Here is a 23606-nt window from a genome sequence, read left to right as displayed (position 1 = left end):
ATGAAAAAAGTCACATAGAAAAATAATGTTTACAGAAAAAATAGCATTCAGATTCATAATCATTTTTCTACCACTGGGTATTTAAATGAGCTTCTGCCTTTATTACTATCTTTAAAATAAAGCACTGGAATTATACAGTCTCAAAGGTTCCATCCAACCCTAGCTTTTCAATTAAAAAAAAAAATCTTTCCATTCTCTAAGTTAGTCAATTAAGGTGGAATAGTAGGATAGTGGAAAGGACAAGGAAGGGAAGGGTAGTGTGGCCTGGCTCCAGGCTTCATGGGCCATGTGACACTTTGTATATGGAAAGAATTTTTTTTTATGTCTATTATTTCTTGCATTTCCAACAGTTATGATAAATCAGAAAGCATATTCTAGAAGTAGGCCTTTCCATGATGAAACACTTGATATTTTTGCATTTAAAAAAATTTCAGTGCTGTTTCATTTGACCAGCGTTTAGCAGAGTTTAGTATCCTCTAGGCTTGTGTCAAAAGCACAGATAGAAAGAAAGTAGGTCAAAAGATTAGGAGGAAAAAATATGGGAAATAGTAGCTTTGATTTTTATAACATTTGTGTTAGATCTTAATATGTCCTTTAAAGGTATCCCGTCAAGAAACCCATCTGGACCAGAATTATCCCCCTGAGGGAAGGTTGTATTAAGGTGATCAAGAATTATCTGTATAAATCCTGGGTAAATGACAAAAACGAAAGTTTCACTCAATATCAAGAACAATTAGAGAATTTCCATAGTATTTATATTTTTCAGTCAGAGAAGTTTGTATTAGAACAGTGAGAGAGGATATATCTGATGTCCTTAGAATACATTCTACATTGAATATTGGAAGTATAAATGACAATGACAGATAAATCACATCAGAGATAAAGTCGCTAATGTTACATATTTAGACAGGCACAAAATGAAATGAATGGATGTAAAAATCACACATGGCTCAAGTTAGCCTTTTTAGTGAGAAGTAAGCACGTATGATGTTAACACAGCTACTGTGTTTATTTTTTTAAAGTTTCCTTCATTGTGGAACATGTTTTCAGTTGGACGTTGTGTGTGCTTATAGGGTGCTGTGATTACGCCAACAATGGACCATCCTATGTCAATGCAGCCAGCAAACATGATGGGCCCCTTGACACAACAGATGAATCACCTTTCATTGGGCACAACAGGAACGGTGAGTTGAAGAGTTTGTTTCCTTTTGTTTTCTTGGACTTCACCAATATAAGGTGCAATACTCGCTGTTCTTACTGACATCATCAGCAGAACTGGTTCTGCACCACTGACTAACATGCCTTTTAGGTCCCACTGTGAATGAACTGCCCTCTGCATGCACAGTTCCAGGGCACATTTACTCGCATTGACAAGGCTGAAGGTTCTACCGCGTTGCATTTAAATTTGTGTTACTTCTGGTTCTTATGATGCAATGCACCAGGTGTGTCTATTTTAGACCTTGTAACTTCATACACTTGAACCTAGTTTTTCTTTCCCAGATATTTACCACTTCAGCTCACAGCATCCCCAGGTTATTCACAAGAGAGGGGCCAACCTTGATTATGACTAATATGCAGGGCTTTTTATTTACTTTCAATGTTTAAAGCAATGAAAAGTAATTGAGAACCTCACATAATCAACTTATTCTAATCTTTCTTTTGAATATGTCAACATAGATGATGTTCAAGAAAGGAAAGGAATCTAATGTACCTGATTTTTTTAATAGGTAGGGATGTTTTTGATTAGCCATTATTTTTCCTTAGGGCACAAAAGTTTACTCAAAAATACCCATTGCAGCCTTGCTTTTATATCAACAAGGCAGTTGAAATCATTGGCAAACCTTTGTTTTTTAAAAAATCTTTTCAAAGACAGTTCCCCAAACGGTCAGGAGGGCAAATGTCAAATACAACATGGAATACTGCAACTTTATTATAGAGAACAATGAAAACTGTCAAAACCAATATCCCATGCAACAGTTTTTATTTTTCATAAATGTTAATGAAGATAATTTTGTCATTTTTAAAGATGGAGAGAGGAAAACATGTATCTTCTTCTGAGTGAGACAGCTTTAATACTATAGAAAGCCTGATGGAGCCCTATTGCTTCTGTCTGTCCTTAGGAAGATAACATCTCCTGATCTCAATGCCCCTCTCCATCCAGTTGAAGTAACGAACATGGAGATCTGTGGGACCCCTTCAACCATATGCCTCTATGACTTTATGCCTATATGTCTCATAGTCACCACTACTGTGATTCTTCTCAGTTATGCTGGCAACATCTCCAAACATCTAAGTACACTAGGTACATTAGCTGTATATTGGAGATTTTACCTTAAAGCAATGGCTTGCTTGCTACATAGATGTGTTGACTCACAGGCTTTTGAGGATTTAAGACGTTTCTGACATGTCCACTGAGGTCTCAGTAATCTGCTCTAAATAGGAGGAAAGTCTGTATACCTAATGGAAAGAGTCCCATTGTTTCAATAAAGAAATTTAGTTTTATGAACAGAAACAAAGTACCCATCTAGAAGGCCTCAGTTGCTGAACCTATAAAAAGCATTTGATGATACCTGTGTGCCTGAAAGCTTAGACTAGATCAGATGATTCTTTAGGTCTCTGAACTAGACTTCTAAAAGTCATGTCTAAGACTATGTTTAATTTTACAGTGTGGTACAGCTAATTTTCATTAGAATTTGAAGATACTATTTCTATAGCTTTTAGTAATGTGTGAAGATTATCTGTAGTCACTTTTCTCATTTATTAATAAAGCAGATCCCAGGACAATATTGGAAGGCTTGAAGTTTCTCATGTCCCACTACTGATTTCCCTTTATATCTGCTTTCCCCTACTTAAATGATCACAAATTATGAACAAATGAAGTAATGCACTTTTACTGTATTGAATGACAAATTGTAATCCGATAAAGGAGGGAGTTGTAAGGCAAAGCATAAAAAGAAACACTTTATAAATTCTACTCATTTGAATCAAAAGCAAAGCCAGCTGACTCACTGAAATTCAAATTTGGAGGAAACTAGGAAAAATATGACCTAAGTTAATTGAGAATATGACTGAATCCTTTAAGAAATTGAAAAATAAGCTCAATTATATAGAACAGTGTCAGAAGTACAATACTTATTGATTCAATAATGTCTATTATGACTACTGTTTGAGTATTTTCAAAAAGGATTCGTTTATACAAGACCACAATTTTTGCCCAGCTGGTAATAGCCAAAGTATTCAATAATGATATATCCCCTTTTCTTTCTCAGAAAGCAAAAGTTTTAAGCATGTGGCTTATATTTAACATCAAATTTCTTTTAGCTTTTTTAAAAATTATTTTCCTCCTTCACATTTGTACTAATGCTTAAAAACATTATAAGCTTTATGTAAATTGATGTTTTGCAAAGGTTCAAAGTTTCATAAGGTTCTGAAAAGGCAGAGAGAAAACAGTATTAATTTTTAGACTTAGTCAACAAAATATCACTGACAATGTTGAGTGTCCAGCAGGAAGTTATACTTTTTTCTTAAACTGTCACTCTTACACTTTGATATAATATAATAGATTCATTTTATCTGAATTTTTGATTGGCATTTGGAGTGGCTCTTATTGATTCTTTTGATTCTTTTAATCAGATTTCACCACCTTATTACATCTTTTCAACACACTTTATCCATTACTGGGAAGGTGGCCTGGTATCATGGAAAGAACAGTGGGTGTTGAATTTGAGTTTAAAGCCTGGTTCTGCCCCCTTATTAGCTGTGCATGTTTAGGCAGGTTACTTGACCTCTCTGAACTTTTATTTCCTCTTTTGCAAAGTGGGAAAAGTAATGTTTATATCCCAGGGGTGTTGTGAGTGTTAATGGCACGAGATACGGAAAACTTCCAGTTTTTCAAGATAAACTACTTGGATTTTAATGGGAAATCTCCCTACGTTTGCATATTGGACCCAATTTTCCTAAGAGCTGTCAGTTTGTGACTCCTCCCCAAGGTTTTCCTGGTCCTCCTCTGATCTCTCTGGCCATTGCTTCTTTTCTTTCTTAGGCTGCTAAATAAGTTTTTAAACTTACTTCTCATTCATATATGATTTCCTCAACAAGCTCCTCCACTTGGATGGTTTTGAACTCTGCCTTCTATGACGAAGACTCTTATATCTGAGTCCTCAGGGCTAACCTTGTCTTAGAATTTTAGACCATTTTAGAATTTTAGTCATTTGTCCAACCACTTGCTAAATATTTCCACATGACTCTCCCTCTGACATCTCGAAGTCAACATGACCCAAACTAATCTCATGAGCTTCCCAAGCTTTCTCCCCACTGACCCTTCCTCTTATAGGGTCCTGCTCCTGTCCCCTCTCAAGCTGAACCCACGACCACTCACCGGGGGAGTCCAACACTACACTTAGGACCCAGTGTAGACCCTTTCCTTCTCAAGTCCCACCACATACAGTTACTATTCAAGTCCCATAGACATCTGTCAAATACATCCCTTCCTTCATATTCTAGAGTCTCTGCCCTGGGCCTTGTTTGATTAACTGTAATAGTCCCCTAACTGTTCTTCCTGTTTCCCACCTCAATTTACTCCAGTCTGTTCCCAGCCATATTGCCACAGCCAGTCAATCTAAAACTCTCCGACCACGTCTCTCTCCTACTATAATTTTCCAGAGGCTTTCAGACATCTGAGCTCACTGAAATTCTGCACAACAAGGTGTGAACAGTGACAAGTCGAGATTAAGACAGGAACCTCAAGTCCAGAAATAGTTTCCAGGGGCAGAGCAGAGAGATCCAGGGAGTAACCAAAGTAAGCAGGGTTCAAGGCTAATGGGACCTGGAGCTAGATTAGAATTTTCCATCTTCAGAAGGGGTGCCTTAGGCCATACACTCTGTCCTGTTTTCTTTTCTAAGATCCCTGAATAAAGGAAGTGTACTGAGCCAAAGCCTCTTTTTCATCTTCATAAAATTAGATGTATTTGGTCCCCCATGACCCCACATTTTGAAAGGGATGCCTTGTAGGTTAATTAACCATTCTTTGCCACCTCAAATGTTTATCGTTCAATTCTTTGCCTATTTTTAAGCTGGACAGAATCTGCAGCACTTAAAAGAAATGAATTTTATGCAAGCAGTATAACGGTTTTATTCCAGTGCTCTGCTGACCTTGAAGAAGTATCTAGCTTTTCTGCTTTTGTTTATTTTTTTGTCACAGGATTCCCTCAAGGACCAAAGCCCTATTATCCGTAATTTCTTACCAGTCTATTGTAAGCTTTAGCAGAAACCATTGGGGATTTTACTGTGTTATGAGAACCTCCAAATTGCATGACAATCTGGTTTTACAAGTTTCTTATCTCCTTTTCATTTGTTCAGTTGGTGGTCACCAGTGGCTTACAATGTCACCAGAATCTGTGGAAAGAAATAAAAAGTTTTTGTTCTGCAGCCTCCTTATCTGCAGTTCTGTTTGTGTCTCCAGACCACTGGTGATTTGTGACATCATTGGATTCTGGTGGTGTAACCTAGCCACTCACAGAGATAATCTTGTAATTGTTCTTGACTTGTTCAACATAGTTCTCTCACAGTTTTCAGTGGCACCATCCCTCCTGTATTGCTTTGAAATTCTGATGGTATCAGGTGAAAATCCTGAATTATTCATTTTGCTTAGAGATTGTCTATTTTCAACTATTATCCAGGAATATAAGTATTAAGACAGAGTGATAAAAACCAATACACAATGTTAAATGGACTCATGATTCGGAAACAGTATCATAAATTCATAAGTGGTCATGAGTACATCTCCTGAAATGTTTTTTCAGGAAAAAGTATCAATCAATTAAAAATGGTTAAATACAAGAAAGAAAATATAGATGAAAGGGAAGAGTTTTTTAAAATTTATTTAGTCTTATTGTAAGATAAGTGAATTTTTGAAGTTAGTACAATATAAACAATAAACAAGTAGGCATTAAGTGAAAGTCTAGTATTATGAAAGTTTATTTGCAAATAGTAAGCTTTTGCTGTTTAAAAACTAGATTCTGAATTCCAATAAATTAGCAAAAAATACAAAAGTACCAATGTATAAAATGCCAAAGAAATGAACAGATAGTTGATAAAGGAGGAAATAGAAAGCCAAAAAACATATGAAAAACGATCAACTTAACAGTAAATCTAATACAGACACACACATATAACCCGTTAAATAAAGTTATTAAAATAATACACATTGCTGACGAAGGGGTGGGGAGATATACATTCTCAAGCATGGATAGTGTGATGGTAGGAATCCAAATTTGTGAAAGTGTCAACTGGATAGCAGGGTGGGCCTGAAAGACATTTCAAAAATAGCTCTATTCCCCGACCAAATAGTTATAGTTTTGAAGATCTATTCTCTGGAAATATTCTAGAATAACAGAAAATATATCTTAAAAATATTCAGCCCAGTGTTCTTTATAATGTCTAATAAGGAAGATTAAATAAATCATAATCCATCCATAAACTAGAATGTAATGCAGCATGAAGTTATAAGTGTATAAAATAATTAGGAAGGGATTAACTATCATGTTAAATCAAAAGAGCAGGATGTAAATTTGCATGTGTGAAGTTCGTATCAACTATGAAAAAATATTTATGAAATAAGGCTATAACAAGTACAAACAAGTGTGATGGTTTCTAGATGATGGGATTAGGGATAATTTCTATATTAATAATGATACTTTTCTACATTCTCCAAGAATTCAACAATGAGCATGGTTTTTTATAAATTCTAAAATGTTATAAATATATTCTTGGAAAATGACTAGTGTCACAGTCTTGTTTGTAGTAATAATGTGCGCTTAGTTTTTTAAAAGATAATCGGAGTTACTACCAGTATTAATAAAATATTTGGAGACCCCTTGAAAATGATTTTATATATTGTAGATTAGGGGATTATAATCAAGTCACTAGTTCACATACCTGTTCTGAGAAACAGAATAACTCATGCCTAAGGTTTACTTGCATTTGAATCTTTGATCAATGCTTGCTTGCCTGGCCTTGCATTGTTCAAGTTCTAATCTGTCTTTTCACACACCATTCACTCATGGGAGAGTGATCAACATTGTCCTTTTGTGGCAAGGAGATGAAACGGATAAATTTGTGATAGTCCAAATTAAGTTACCAAGTAGGTGGACAAGCGAAGTTTGAGGTTTTAGTTTTTAAAATGGAATAATGATCATATGAATGGAATGAGGGTCATGCAAAAGCATCCTTTTAACCATGTTTGGGCAGTTTATTTGAATATGAGCAATACCCGTTCCCTTTTACACAGTTTACCCTCCAAGGGGAGCTGGAGAAATTAGAACTTTCCATTTTTAGAAGTGGGGCCATGTCCCACTTTCCTTTGTAAGATCCCTGGCTAAAGAAATGATATTAAGCCAAAGCCTCTTTTTCATCTTTAAAAAAGCAGTTATATTTGGTCCCACATCACCCCAACTTTTGAAATGGTTGTCATGTTGTTTAATTAACCTCGATCTACAATTTGCCACCTCCAGTTTTATGACACTTTGGAAAAAGACAGCAGCCATCTGTTGAATAGATTCTGTTCTATTGATCTGTGTCCTCACGATACCAGCACACGAAGCTCCTTGGCCTCGACCACTGGAGACAGAGCCTGAGATGAGTGGTCAATAACAAAATTCTAGCTTCAAAGCATGTCAGCCTCCATAGAATTTGGGAATGTGCAAATTTTTCATTTATCTCTTTTGAAATTGTAGTTATTTCTTTTGTTCTCCAGGACTGGGGTTTCATATTGCACTTTGGTCCCCTTCCTGACGGGCCACTTTGTAGAACTTTTGTGTCAGCCAAAGAGGGTACATATTGCAAGTTGATGACCCAAGGGAGGGACCAAAGTTATGAAAGATGAGGAAGATGACAATACTCTGGGACAGATGATGCTGTCCTCGCAGGTCATACGGGGCCTAACGACACGTCCAGAGTGGTGGTTGTGGGGACCGTTGTGTCAACTGTCAACTGTCAAGGGGTCAGAGTGCCTCCTTGAGTGCTTGAAGGCAGGAGCCTTAGGTACCATGTGACATACAGTGGGCACTTCCACGTTTTAGAGCTAAAATTCTATTTTATTTTCTTTTGTACTTCATTGCATTCTTTCTCATGCTCTTTTCATTCAAAGATTCAGTCCCAAGACAGGATTATGATACTCCACCAGCTGTTGTGTCAGGTAGGAAAATTCTAATTCCTTTAAGACTTGATTGGATGGGAGAGAGGGAGCTTGCCTGGTTTTTCTCCAAAACTCTTTAAAGCAGTGATTCTCAAACAGTGATTCTAAGCAGGCATTTCAATTTCAGTTCCGGGGTGGGGGGTTAGCATATGTGGTTCAAAAAAGGATATTTAATATTCCAATCCAGTTTTGTGTATGGAAAATAAATGTGTTGCTTTTGAAATAAAAAGTAAAAGCTCAAAGACTTTTGGTCTATGAAGGATACACAGAAAATTGAGTCTATGTTCTGTGTATCAGTAATTCTTAGTGTTGGAGTGTTCATTAGACTTTCTGGGAAATTGGAGAAGGATACTTGTGTTTATCAAAAGAGGGCACAGATGAATAAAAGTAGTTTGAGAAGCACTGCTTTAGAGACCGGAATTCCTCTGAAATCAGAAAATCATCCCATTTTGCTTGCTCTGCACCCACTGTAGTGTCTGACACATAGTAGGTACTCGATACAATTGTTGAATGAATCAAAACTTCAAATTTGTTCCAAAAATGGTGTTTTGGATATTGAAAGAAAATCTGCCAATGTTCCATTTGTACAACAAAGTGGCAGAGGTTGATTTGAGAATTCATTAGTGTCTCGAGCATTTTAATTAGCAATATTGAAGTAGTTTCATAAAATCCAGTGGTGCAGTTTGTCACAGAGTATACATATGTGAAGACATGAGTTTTATTTTTGAACAGCACAGATCTTCTTGTGCTTTCATCTTGATTTTGCATTTTGGTTTCTTGCAAAGAGGAAAATGGGCACAAGTTTTCATTTTTGTTGATTTTAACTAAATAAAATACTGGCAGCATGAAGGGCTTTGAACTCTTTAATCCTTTGATGTGTCAGATGATGAGGACATAAAATCTAAACCAAGAAAGGGCACTGGAGAGAGAGCAAGAGACAAAGGCCAGAAACAGAATGGGAGAGCCCAGAGAGCAGCAGAGTCTGGCAACTGAGTGGTGGTTTTCAAGCAGAGAACATCGTGTTCTTGGCCACCTGGTTTGCTTGACCCAGCATATTCAGGGTAATCCTTTTCTCATGTCTTGTGGACTTGTTTAATTATGCTCATGGCTGAATACTCCTCTTAGAAGTTCAGTTGAGAAGCAATGAGTTAGCTTTCAGCTGTGAAGTTACTTACTTTGGTCCTCCTGGAAATCTCTATAAGTTGTCATTAATGAAAATGCCACTTATCTTTCCCTAAAGTGTATTACCTGTCATATCTTCATGTGCCTGTTTTATTTAGGATATGGGACCCCTGGGAAGATGCTTTCTCTAACGTATGTAGCCTTTACTTTGTTTACCGTGTGGCATCTTTGTTTAACAAGAGGCATCTACTCTTAATAATTTGCCAGTATTGATAATAATGAAAGACACAAAATGGAACTTTCCTTCAACTAGGTTTTCTGATTTCACTTTCAAAAACACAATGGAAAAATCAATGAAAACATCAAAAGCACTTACTAGATGTGTGTCATGGGTCAGGCTCTACACAAATCAATTGTGGCAGAACATCTGGAGGCAAATCTGGACTCAGAGTTCCCACCTAATTCCATAGTCAGGTGCCATTGAGAGTCCTTGAGCAGAGAAATGAGTTGCTCAAAGCAGTGCTTTGAGAAACTTAATCTGGCAGTTTGGTGTGTGCTTGAGGAATAAGACCCAGTAATTACGCAGAACATTTAGAAAGCTCAGATATGATATCACTAAACTAAAATAAGTGCTAAGACCCCAGTGAAATACAAAGGGACTAAAATAGAAGTGACAGGAAAAATAACACTTTGGGAGATTTTACAGTTGTTTTCCCCTTACAAGCTTGGGTTGGTGGTTTGACATCTTATAAATTTGCACAGACTTCTTTGGCCTTTTTAGTCCATCTCTAAATGAAAATAGACTTTCCTTCCTAAAATGTTTGTGACTTACCTGGTGGGCACAACTTGAATGACACTTGAAAAGGTAACATATCCTTTGCCAAACCCTTGATCAGATCAGGAAAGTGAAACAGCCATAAGGTATTGTGATATCCTCTTCTCATGTCTCCCAATATGCCAGTGTTGGACAACTCCAATAGCAATCGATTCTTGGCCATTGTAGGAGCCAACTAAACTGCCATGATGTATCAGAGTTTGAGATATCTCCGTGGTAATCTACAGAAACAAAACCCAACCTAATTCTGTTCGATCAATATATCAAACATTTTTTGACCACCCTCTGAGTGCTGGGCACAACGCTGAAGTACTAGGGATACAGAGATGAATAGAAAATGGACCATTGGTTAAAAAAATATATGATGGTCTAAATTAATGTTGTTGTTGTTGATGATGATGATGTTGAAATGTATAAAGTATGGAGGAACTAAAATTTAGAATCTACAGTGAAGATTGGGAACCCTCAGGAATAAAGTGAATTCTGAGCTTGATGTGGAAGGATGAATATGAGTTTACCAGCTGGACAAGAGTGGGAAATGTACATGAGGTGAATGGGACAGGAAATGAAATTCTATGGGGTGATTAGATGACAGCAAGTTATTTGGTATTCTTGGGGCAAAACATCATGATGGCAGACACCGAAGGTGATCTCAGGGTAATCAGGGTAAATCTGATTTTAGGCAAGAGCTCTTTCCTCTTTGAGCCACATGCCACCTTGTTCTTTTAGTTATTCAAATAGTATTTATTGGGAGCACACTTTGTGACAATCACTGTGTCGGGTGCTAGGGATACAACTTCCTTCTAAGAACTTAGGGTCCGATTAGGAAGTTAGGCACAAGCAAGAGATTACAAGTTTGTAAAGTCTTCAATAAGATGCCTGAGTTCAGAATCTACTGTGTCACTTACTAGTTGTGGAACCTTGGGAAAATTATGTAACTTCTCTGTAGCTTGGATTATTTATCTGAGGAAATATTAATTACCTCGTAAGGTGTTGTGAGCATTAGATGAGTTAAGATATGTAGCCTGCTTAGCACAGGTTCTGGCATCAAATAAGTGCTCAAATGTTATTAGCAACAGCTATGCTAATCATCCTTGTTACAAGGTGCTATGGGGCCACAAAGAGAAAACTGACCCACGGTAGGAGTCAGAGAAAGTGGAAGAAACCTCTGAATGGAGACATAAGGACACATGGGAATTAGCCAAGTGAAAAATAAGATGGAGGGGGGAGTTTCAGACTAACAGGGCAGCATGTACAAAGCTCATGGGTAGCAGGATATGGCAAATTCGGGGAACTGCAGATGGTTCAGTAGGACAGGGATGCATAAAGAGAGATGAGAGTAGAGAAAATGATCCTGGACAAATAAGGTAGAGCAATGTCACCAGCTATGGTAGCTGGGACTCCATCCTGCTGGCAATAGATGTAAACTAAAAAGTTTAAGTTGGAGAGTGACATGATCACTCTGGATATAGGTGGAGAATGCACTGGAGAGAGACAGAACTGGAAAACAGGGACCAGGACTCAGGAGTCCAAGCACAAAATCAAGTTGACATGTGCCCAAGGTGTGCAAATAAGAATGGAGAGTTAACAAATTTGACAAATTTGAAAGAGGTAGAATACACAGGACTTAGTAACTCACTGGATGTCGGAGTAGAAGGAGAGGAAAGAGTTAAAGGTAGCTCTTAAGTTCCTAGCACTCAATGGCCTGAGGTATCATTTGCTGAGCTCTGAACCAGAGGAAAGAGAATCAAATTTGGCAAGAAAGAGTTTGAGTGCAGTGTTGTACACGTTGAGTTTGAGATGTCTGTGAGGCATCCAAATAGAGATAATCAATAAATATTTGGATGTCTGTTTCTGGAGCTCATAAGACAGCTTTTAGGTAGAAATGGATTTTGGAGTCATCGTCATGGAATTAAACTCATGTCACCCAGAAAATGTGCTTCAAGTGAAGAGATCCTTGAAAATAAAGAATGGGCAGAAAAAGGAACCTAAAGTAAAGATTGGAAAAGATAACTATAGACATAAAAGGAAAATCAAGAGTGTGAGGTTTCCAAAGACACCAAAGCAAGAGAGGGTTTCACCAAAGCAAGAGAGGCCAGTCTGTTAAGATGAGTTTTGAAAAGAAGCCATTGGATTTCGTGACACAGAGGTCACTAGCCACTCTGCTAGGGCCGTTTTAGGGGGAAGAGCAAGACAGTGAATGTCCTATGACAAAGTGGATGTAAAAAGTGTCGTACCTAACAAAATTGGCTTTGAAGAGGAGAGACGATAATAACGGAAAACGAATGGAGAAGGGAACTGATCGATTGACTAGTTTTTTTTTTAAGATGGGAAATGTTTGGTCATGATAGGAAGAAGCCAGGAAAGAGTTCTAATGGTTGAAGATGTAACTCATACAGGGGATGACTGATAGAACAAGATCACTGAGGAAGCCAGACATCTCCTCTAGGAATGCAGGAGGACAGGAGGAAAGGACAGTGCCCCTGCATGTAAGTTTGTAAGCATACGAGTAGGAAGCCAAATGTAGGGTTTCCTACATGATAAATACTTTTTTTGTTTGTTTGTTTTAATTTTTTTAATTGAAGTATAGTTGATTTACAATGTTAATTTCTGCTGTACAGTATGATTCAGTTATACACACACACACACACATATATATATATATATACGCGTATATATTCATGTATATATACATGTATATCCTGTGATAAAACATCACAGGATATTGAATATAGTTCCCTGTGCTGTACAGTAGGACCTTGCTGTTTGTCCTTCCTATATATACTAGTTTGCATCTGCTAACTCCAGCCTCCCACTCCATCCCTCCCCCCAACCCCCTCCCCCTTGGCAACCACCAGTCTGTTCTCTATGTCTGTGAGTCTGTTTCTGTTTCATAGATAAGTTCATTTGTGTCATATTTTAGATTCCACATGTAAGTGATATCATATGATATTTGTCTTTCTCTGTCTGACCGACCTACTTCACTTAGTATGATCATCTCTATGATACTACTTGTTTGTGTGTGTGTGTGTGTGTGTGTGTGTGTGTGTGTGTGTGTGTGAAGTATTAAGTGCCATCTTCTGAGAGTGAGTGGGAATGGCATGGTAAGGGACTGAAGGAGAACAGAGATTTGGAAAAAGAAAGCCAATTAGCAATACACAGGAAGCTTGAGGGGCAGCCCTGGGGGGCCATTTGAAGCTACAGACTATAGATCTTTGTTATACCAGTCTGTGAGGATGTTCGATTTTTCACTGTAGTGATCAGTAGCCAAGAAGGCAGACAGGTGGATTAATCCAGGGCTAAGGTTTCACTGAGTGGAGTGAGAAAAGGGGCAACGTGTGCTGACATTGGCAAGAGAGTTACCGAGTGACAAACTAGTTTCCGGGATGGATAGAAAAAGAAAAGAAGGCAGTGGAGTGTGGGAGAAAAGGAGAAAGCAAGGAAGATAGAGACTAGAGGTCTCAACGAGGCATACGAAGTGGTCAGAAGTACAATACTTAGATTTAGGAATGTGGATAATGAACTAATATTTCTCATCAAAGTCAAGGTCATGGGAGTAGCTGGCCAAAGTGGACTTGAGGTGAAGGTGACGGAGGTTAAGGAAGTTCATCAATATGAGCATAAGAAGGTGCTATTTCAGTGGGGTATTTTTGTACGTCTAGATTTTGTTTTGTTTTGTTGATTTGTTTTTGTTTGTTTTTTGCGGTACGCGGGCCTCTCACTGTTGCGGCCTTTCCCGTTGCGGAGCACAGGCTCCAGACGCACAGGCTCAGCGGCCATGGCTCACGGTCCCAGCCGCTCCGTGCATGTGGGATCTTCCTGGACCGGGGCACGAACCTGTGTCCCCTGCATCGGCAGGCGGACTCTCAACAACTGCGCCACCAGGGAAGCCCTGTTGATTTGGTTTTTGACACTAATAAGATGTGGGCTAATCATCAGGAAGAATGTCCCCAATAGAAGGGATCACTGATAGAACATATTTCTGGAACATGTTACAAAGACACTGAAGACTTGACCTCACAGAATATTTAAGAATCAAGTTTTTTTTCTGGAACCTTTGGAATATACATCTAATTAAAGGCAGGAAAGTATATCAGAGTAGTATTTTTTCAGAGTGTGATTTGGGTATCACCATGCTACTTGAAGTGATTTTAGGAGTATAGGCACCAAAACCTTTTATTTTGACTTCAGCAGCTGTAGAGTTACTTTAATGTGAATTTGAATTAAGGTCGTCAGATGCATGGCTGAAGATCTCTTTGCTTAGGAAAAGTCTAAGGTGAATAGTTAAACAGTGAATACATTAAAACAAAAAAATAATTCAGGAAGGCTAGAGCTAAGGCCAGAGTGGTCATGTCCAGAGAAAGTGGTTGAGGTTTGGGAGATGGGGGTCTCTGATTTATTTCCTCTCTCCTCTCCAAGTCTCAGCTACACCGTATCCAGCTCATTTCAAGGACAGAAAACAGGAAGTCCGGAACTACCCTCCACATTTTCATGCAAAATCACGAGTCTATTCTCTTTTTAGTGTTTCTTTTCCATACAATGATAACTCTTTAAAAGATCCTCCTATTTGAAAATGAAAAGTAAAACATCATTTTTTTTCTTTTCATAGTTGGATTTTATGAGAAACATATGAAAACTACAGATAAATGTTGTCAGATGTTTATCTCAGTTGCTTTGGACTTAATTTCCTAGATGGGCATTGTGATGATGAAATCAAGAAAAACACCACAATGGACGGAGAACAAACTGAAGTAGAACCAAAATTCATTCTCCTTTTCTGAAAACCTTAGAATTCAGAATTTGAATCCGTGTTTGGAAAAAATGAAACAAAGGGCCAAAAATACCTTGACAGCAACCCATAGAACTTCTGAACATACTTTCATCCTCTGCCATATTCCTTCTACATACTGGCTAAAATAGGTTGAAAAGAGTCAATCTTATCATCAGTACAACTTCAGGACAAGAATGAAGTCTCCACCATGGTACTTGCCCTGATTCAGACAAAATTCACTGTTAAACTTATGCAGTTTTTCCATGTTGTTTTGCTAGTCAATAATATCAGTTTGCATTGGAAAGCTTCCCTAATTTGTTTTTGTTTTTTGTTTTTGTTTTTGCGGTACGCGGGCCTCTCACTGTTGTGGCCTCTCCCGTTGCGGAGCACAGGCTCCGGACGCGTAGGCTCAGCGGCCATGGCTCACGGGCCCAGCCGCTCCACGGCATGTGGGATCCTCCCAGACCGGGGCACAAACCCGCGTCCCCCGCATCGGCAGGCGGACCCTCAACCACTGCTCCACCAGGGAAGCCCAGCCTCCCTAATTTGGAATCGGTGATGCTCTACCAAAGATTTGGTTGAAACCCATCTTTGTACTAACTCTTCTTGAGTGGGTATTACTTTATAAAACTCTTCCATAATTTGGCAGGGATGAGGGGTGATGTTTAAGCTACGTCAAAGAGCAAAACCATTTTTCAAATGGGGGTGTGTTTAAGCTACTTCAAACCATTTTTGAAGCTCTAAACATTGGTTTTCATGGATACCATGAGCTAATTACAAATGATCTCCATCTCTTAATTAAAAATTAGGTCCATTAGTACCTCCAATTAGCTACAATTAGCCATTAAGTTGTATTTACTGTAAAAGACCTGACACAGAGTTATACGTGCTCCCACAAGCCATGCATGAAAATCAGTTTCATTTCTTTGCTCAGATTCTGTGCATCTACTTTGATTACCAAACTGCATTTGTTTAAATGTACTAATTAATTGATTTTTTTTCTTTTTGATAAGTTCAATAAGGAGACTTTGTTCTACTTATTATTCGTTCATTCAACTAATATTCACTGAGCTCCTAGAGTGCTACAAGGAGCCAAGGCTAGATGGTATAAAATAGAGATACATCCCTTGCCTTCAAAGAACATAGATTCTAACAGCAAAGGACAGAGTTACAAAGAACTGTCACGAAACACAGCATGTGACAGATATCCTAAGAGCAGTACACAGAGCGGGACTTTGTACAAGCATTTGACACACAGGCCCGTGCACGCTGTTACTGTGATCCTGCTGGCGCATTTGTATTGTTCACTACATTACAGAAATGAAGTTTTAAAAGACTAACTGTGGGACCACAACTTTTAGTGCTCTATTCAAGAAACTGTTAACTAAAGAGAACTTACGCACATAGTCTTTTCTGATATCTAAACATCACTGTTATTTAGCCCAGTTTCTTTTTTCCGGGGTGGAGGTGGAGCAGAGCATGGGATAGGAGGATACAAAATCCTATGCCTTACCTTCTAATCCAGCGAGTTTTGTTTTTTTTTCTGTAAAGGTCCAGAAGTAAATATTGTAGGCTTTGCCAGCCATTGGCTCATGTCACAACTACTCTTGCCTTTCAGGATGAAAGCAGCCACAGACCATGTGTAAATGGATGAACATGGCCACATCCCAATAAAACTTTATTTATAAAACAAGGCAGCAACCAAGATTGGCCTGTGGGGTACAGTTTGCCCACCTCTGCTCTACTCAATGTATTTTCTTAAGTATTCCAAATTAAATACTATTACTGACATTCCTTGTAATAAGAGCATGAAGTTCTTTTCCTTTAAAGCTAGCAGTTGTGTGTGTGTTTTTAATTTCATGAAAAGCAGATGAAATGTCAGAAAGGCAGAGGTGGAGAGATGGAAATGAGTACTGAGAGAGACATTTCTTATAGTTTTACTTTGCACAACATGACTGATTGTAGTTCCGAAGTATGAAAACACTTTAAGCATATTTATATTTTTCATGTGCTCAGCCTATATGCGTTTTCTGGGATGTATCTGTATGTGCCAGCAACAGAGGATTATCAACCAGGAAAATCAATATATATTCTGTTAATATCCCCTTGGCAGCCTTTAGAATTCTGTACTTTTAGCAATTTAGGGAAAAGGTAAAAGATACATCATCTCAATAGATTTGTAGTAAAAATGTATTTTACATCTTTGTCCTTCCACCTGGGCTGGTACTGTTGTTGCTGTTGTGGTTGGTTTGAGTCCACTGAAGTTGTCCTTGATCTGTCAGCGCTAGTGATTCTGTGTTCCCGGGTGACTGCTTTCTCTGAGCATTGTGTTCTGCTTGGCGCACACATCCAATGGAAAGGCAGTATCCACAGTGTCTTCCCTGTGGTAGAATCCTTCAGTGGGTGGCAGCAATGGGCTTAGGGCAGCCATGGCCGCCACACACGTGTCCTGAGTACTTCAGTCATCTGTAAAAGGCAGTACCTACGTAAGGGTGACAGAGAAAGAGAGCATTTTCAAGACAACAACAGATTTTAAAGGAAGCTAACTGCATGTGCAGGCATCAGCCCATCTGGCACTAACACCACATTGTTCCCTTTTTAATCAACTGCACAAAGTGGGCACTTGAGGTTCCTGTCGGAGAATCCAACCATGAATTGACTACAATGCAGCCCTTGCCAAAGGCATGCTTGAGACACCTGACACTGGAGAGAGACTGCCTCGCAGACACGCTAACATTTCTCTAGACTCTGTGTTAAATTGGTTTATCAGATAGCAAAATACCTGAACCATATAATTGCACATCCCTGTAGAAATGCTTTCTCAGGGTGAATTTTAACATTTTAACCTCTTCTTTCTTAGACAGGTGATATATGACACACACATTTAAGCAACATCTAGCTTTTTTAAGATGCCACAGTGGACGTAATTATCCATTATTTTACCCAGCATCCTTTATAAAGAAACAAATGATGAATCGCTCCTTGAGTTCAGTGCCTCGGCAAGTATCTCTCTCCACGTGAGCGGATATACTTCTTTTGAACTGGCAATATAAAAATACATAACTTAGTCTATTTCCCTTTGGCCTTGGTTGTCAGGACAGTGGGAATCAGATGTACTACACTGCAGACTTTCCTGGTATATCATGTTCTCTCTCTTGCTCTCAGCTGTTTGTTGATTTGCTGGTGTTTTTCATTGTGCTTTCTAATACAGTGCTTAATTTTATAAATCCCTCACAAATTCCCCTTGGAAGCACAAAAGCTCTAATTCCTATGGTAAAAAATAAACGAAACAAATGCTAATGGGCTCAGGGAAGTTTGCGTGCTCTAAAGTCTCGGTGGAAAGATAAAATGAAAGATGATCATGATTATGCGTTGATCTGATAGAAAAAATTGCCAGCAGGCACTGTTTTTATTCATTACACATGCAACTCTGAATAGGAGTAAGTATGGTATAATAATTGGAAATGGCTTTTAGAGTCAAGAGTATGTATGTGATTCCTGGTCCAGCTAGTTAATAATTATTTAACAATGACAGCCACTTAAATTTTCTGAAGCTAACTTTTCCTCTCTTTAAGTATAGATAATAATGCATTAGCATCTCTCTATGTGTATTAATAGAAGAATTTATTGAGGTGACACAGCTAAAGTACCTAGTACCTGACTCATAATAGATATTAAATTATCATTGAGCCTTCTTTTCCTCTTCCTTTCCTCACATTTAGGGAAGTGTATTAGGAATTTTGAAGTGTCACTAACCTTACATTTACATGATAGGTGGACTGAACCAAAATAGTATTTTAAAATAGAGTTTCCAAACTCAGTATCTAAAGATAGAAGAAATATTAAGGGGTTTAAATGTGTATCTTCTCTATTGGCTGAACTATCATAATATTATTAGCTGAATTAATATAATAAATAAATTATAAAGCTTTTTTAACAAGATGAAAAATAATCTTCTAAATGGAAGGTGAAAAAAGGTAACAGAAGTAAATAATCATTAGGATTTTGGGTCCTAAAACGTACATATGAACAGAAGCTAGAAGAGAATGAATTAAGTGATTATCATAAGTGCTTTTAATTTTTTTCTAAACTTTTAGACATGTTGCTTTGCGGCTTATATAATTTACTAGAATTTTAACAGCACAGTCTTTGAATATACATAATTTTAGTCTTTTAATATACATAATTTTATGTATGTATGTATACATACCTAATTTTAACAGCACAGTCTTTAAATATACATAGTTTTCTTTCATTTATTATTTACCATAGGAATTAGAGCTTTTGTGTTTCCAAGTAGAATTTGTGAAGGGTTTATAAAATTAAGCACTGTAGGGGCTTCCCTGGTGGCGCAGTGGTTGGGAGTCCGCCTGCTGATGCAGGGGATGCAGGGGACGCGGGTTCGCGCCCCGGTCCGGGAGGATCCCACGTGCCGCGGAGCGCCTGGGCCCGTGGGCCATGGCTGCTGGGCCTGCGCGTCCGGAGCCTGGGCTCCGCAACGGCAGAGGCCGTGGCAGTGAGAGGCCCACGTACCGCATGCATAAATAAATAAATAAATAAAATAAAAAATTAAGCACTGTATTAAAGTGCACAATTTATATGCTGGGGAAACAGGAATATATTACTATGACAATGAGGACTATGGTGATTATGACGATTATATTGATGGTAGTGGTAGCAGTGGTGACCTCTAAAAATGTCCCCACTTCCATTCATTGTATCTCAACCCTATGGCACTTAAGGCAGAATTACAAGAAACATATCTTTCTATAGAGGTGGCATAGAATTTATGAGCAATTCTATTGTCTAAAGTCACTGTTTAAATCAACTATACGTCAATAAAAAAATAAAAATAAAGAAAATAATAAAGACGTTTTGGGGGGGGCTTTGTTTTTTAAACATCTTTATTGGAGTATAATTGCTTTACAATGGTGTGTTAGTTTCTGCTTTATAACAAAGTGAGTCAGTTATACATATACATATGTCCCCATATCTCTTCCCTCTTGCGTCTCCCTCCCTCCCACCCTCCCTATCCCACCCCTCTAGGTGGTCACAAAGCACCGAGCTGATCTCCCTGTGCTATGCGGCTGCTTCCCACTAGCTATCTATTTTACGTTTGGTAGTGTATATATGTCCATGCCACTCTCTCACTTTGTCCCAGCTTACCCTTCCCCCTCCCGGTATCCTCAAGTCCTTCTCTAGTAGGACTGAGTCTTTATTCCTGTCTTGCCCCTAGGTTCTTCATGACCCCTTTTTTATTTTTTAGATTCCATATATGTGGGTTAGCGTACAGTATTTGTTTTTCTCTTTCTGACTGACTTCACTCTGTATGACAGACTCTAGGTCCATCCATCTCACTACAAATAACTCAATTTCATTTCTTTTTATGGCTGAGTAATATTTCATTGTATATATGTGCCACATCTTCTTTACCCATTCATCTGTTGATGGACACTTAGGTTGCTTCCATGTCCTGGCTATTGTAAATAGAGCTGCAATGAACATTTTGGTACATGACTCTTTTTGAATTATGGTTTTCTCAGGGTATATGCCCAGTAGTGGGATTGTTGGGTCATATGGTAGTTCTATTTGTAGTTGTTTAAGGAACCTCCATGCTGTTCTCCACAGTGGCTGTATCAATTTACATTCCCACCAACAGTGCAAGAGGGTTCCCTTTTCTCCACACCCTCTCCAGCATTTACTATTTGTAGATTTTTTGATGATGGCCATTCTGACCAGTGTGAGATGATATCTCATTGTAGTTTTGAATTGCATTTCTCTAATGATTAATGACGTTGAGCATTCTTTCATGTGTCTGTAGGCAATCTGTATATCTTCTTTGGAGAAATGTCTATTTAGGTCTTCTGCCCATTTTTTGATTGGGTTGTTTGTTTTTTTGATATTGAGCTGCATGAGCTGCTTGTAAATTCTGGAGATTAATCCTTTGTCAGTTGCTTCATTTGCAAATATTTTCTCCCATTCTGAGGGTTGTCTTTTGGTCTTGTTTATGGTTTCCTTTGCTGTGCAAAAGCTTTGAAGTTTCATTAGGTCCCATTTGTTTATTTTTGTTTTTATTTTCATTTCTCTAGGAGGTGGGTCAAAAAGGATCTTGCTGTGATTTATGTCATAGAGTGTTCTGCCTATGTTTTCCTCTAAGAGTTTGATGGTGTCTGGCCTTACATTTAGGTCTTTAATCCATTTTGAGTTTATTTTTAAGACACTACTATTTTTATGTGGATTAATTATCCACCTATCAGAAGGTGCATCTCCACAACCAAGTGACTGCCGCCTTTAACATTTTTCTTATTGAAATCAAATTTCAAGTGATATATATTCTGTTCCTTGTGTATAGTGCTTGGAATAACCTAAAATCTTACCAGTTTTTTGGGTTTCTTTAATAAATTTATTTATTTATTTTTTTGGCTGCATCAGGTCTTTATTGCTGCACACGGAACTTTCTCTAGTTGTGGCGAGCGGGGGCTACACTTCGTTGCGGTGCACAGGCTTCTTATTTCTCATTGTGGTGGCTTCTCTTGTTGCAGAGCATGGGCTCTAGACACACGGGCTTCAGTAGTTGTGGCACACGGCCTCAGTCGTTGTGGCTCGTGGGCTTTAGAGCACAGACTCAGTAGTTGTGGCGCACAGGCTTAGCTGCTCCGTGGCACGTGGGATCTTCCCGGACCAGGGCTCCACCCCGTGTCCCCTGCATTGGCAGGCGGATTCTTAACCACTGCGCCACCAGGGAAGTCCCCCTCCCAGCTTTTTTAAAGTGAGACTTCCAGTCTCTTATGTTTAATGGGATTGATGTCATACATTTGAAATTGGGATCATATACAATATACTTTAATTACATGTGACATTAAGTCTAATTTCCACAAGTTTTATATCTATATATGTATATATAATTATATGTGTGTATTCATGTTTGTGTGTGTGTATACATGAAATCTCCTAATATTGGAGATAATTCATTTTCCCAAGCTGTAGATCACAAAATATTTATTCCTACCAAAATTATAATATCATTTCAAAGTCCATTTGCCACCCAAGGTATTGCTGCTTCTTCTCTCTTTTCTACTAACTAACTTTTATTCATTTTGATAATGCAGACTATATTACAAACAGTATATTATTTCTTATCAGGCCAGTCTTTTTTTTCCCCACTTGTCTGAACCATGCACTCTGGTGTAATCACTGTGATTTAGCTTTGATAAAATATTGATTGAAAGGCCATCAGCTACCTGGCCCAAATACGACATATAAAAACTAGAATCATTTCCAATCAAATTTCCTTAAAAATGGAAAACAAAACATTGAAAAGACTTTAAACCAATGATGCTCTTTAATTTACATGCAATGGGCATATTTCTGTTGGCAGCAAAACCACTTTGGATTCAGAGTAATGGACTGTGGGTCCCTATAAGACATAAATTTAATTACTTTATGTGCCTGCTCTGAGTCCATCCGTCTACCCAAGAGAATCAAATCTGGGAAAGCTTAGGACTCCAGATTCAGAGAATGGGCATTGCATTCATAACTGAGCAGTTACTTTAGCAAATTAAATATGCAGAGTTAATTAAAAAAAGTAGTTATTGAGATTTTTGAGATGCTTGTTTTGGAAGGGTAAAACCTAGTAGCCAACAGAGACCAAGAACCAACTATAGTCAAGCAAAGTTAGGTTTACTAGCCTGCAGAAACAAGGGAGAAGTTATATCAGGTGAATAATGGAACATCTGAGAAGAGGAAATTTGGAGGGTCTTATTGTAGGATTTGAGCATGCAGTGTGACTTTGGTAAAAGCTTAAGTGATGGTCTTTTCTGCATTGGGTGCTATCAGGAAGTGGTGGGGGGCTTGAAAGATTGGGCGTCTTCTTAAGCATCGTCCAGTAGGTGAGAGGAACAAAGCAGAGCTTCATTGATAAAGATGCAGCAGTCACGATAGACTGAAAAGGGAGGTGTTTCATTGTTTTTAGGTTTGCAAAATGTCCTTCCCTCTGTCTTTTATCTACCCTACTCATGGTGTGTTCTTGTCTGATAATTGTTGATAACTTAAAATAGTTTAATTGTGAATACTATGACCTGGCTAATAGCTACCAGCGAATTAAAGATAATTTGGAAGATTTCCATAAATTATTTCCTTATCTAAAGGACAATTATCATGTTGCCTGACAAAAATATAACTGAACATTTAGTAGCCTTGATCAAATGTAAACACAAATGTGGGGTAGGTCAAATGTGGTTTATTAATCACATACATTGAGTGTATATGGAAGGTATTGTGAATGCGAAGGTGAATATATGTACTCACAGAACATGCTATGTCCAGGGCACTGAGCTGAGGGCTTCAGGTGGGTCCATTTGATACATACAGTAGTCACAACCACCCAGTAAGGAAGTTTCTATGTCCTCTACAAATTGATTCTTTATAAGCCTAGCTAGACCCTCACTTACATTTATGCTCCTTTGGCTGTTTAAAACTTTTTGCTCTTCTCAAAGGCCAAACACAAGCCCTGCTTTTTATTCTCAGAAAATGGCGACCTCCTCCTTGATGAGAAGATGGAAACCATAACTGATCTGATCTCCCACAAAGGTGTTCTCTTTACTTCAAATGTCTGTTTCTTCATTCCTCCTCTCTTCCTATCCTCCTATAGTTTGTCAGGTCAAGGTCCTCTCTTTGTCAATGTT

The 23606-nt window shown here is 38.3% G+C and overlaps 1 protein-coding gene across 7 annotated transcripts in view; it reads left to right on the top strand.

Moving 5' to 3' along the window:
• The window catches only part of RBMS3 (RNA binding motif single stranded interacting protein 3), a 738234-nt gene that overhangs the window by 666591 nt on the left and 48037 nt on the right, over positions 1 to 23606 (top strand). For 4 of the 7 annotated variants that reach the window (XM_032649773.1, XM_032649772.1, XM_032649778.1 and 1 more), the window contains 2 exons: positions 1074 to 1184; positions 8147 to 8194. In XM_032649773.1, coding sequence (XP_032505664.1) covers positions 1074 to 1184; positions 8147 to 8194 — 159 coding nt within the window. The remainder of the gene's footprint in view (positions 1 to 1073; positions 1185 to 8146; positions 8195 to 23606) is intronic. The other 3 variants (XM_032649775.1, XM_032649779.1, XM_032649776.1) reach the window with 1 other exon arrangement.

The sequence above is a fragment of the Phocoena sinus genome, chromosome 11, assembly GCF_008692025.1.
Source record: "Phocoena sinus isolate mPhoSin1 chromosome 11, mPhoSin1.pri, whole genome shotgun sequence".
Classification (NCBI taxonomy): Eukaryota; Metazoa; Chordata; class Mammalia; order Artiodactyla; family Phocoenidae; genus Phocoena; species Phocoena sinus.
Note: the sequence above shows the minus strand (reverse complement) of the source record. Positions and strands in the feature narration are given on the sequence as shown.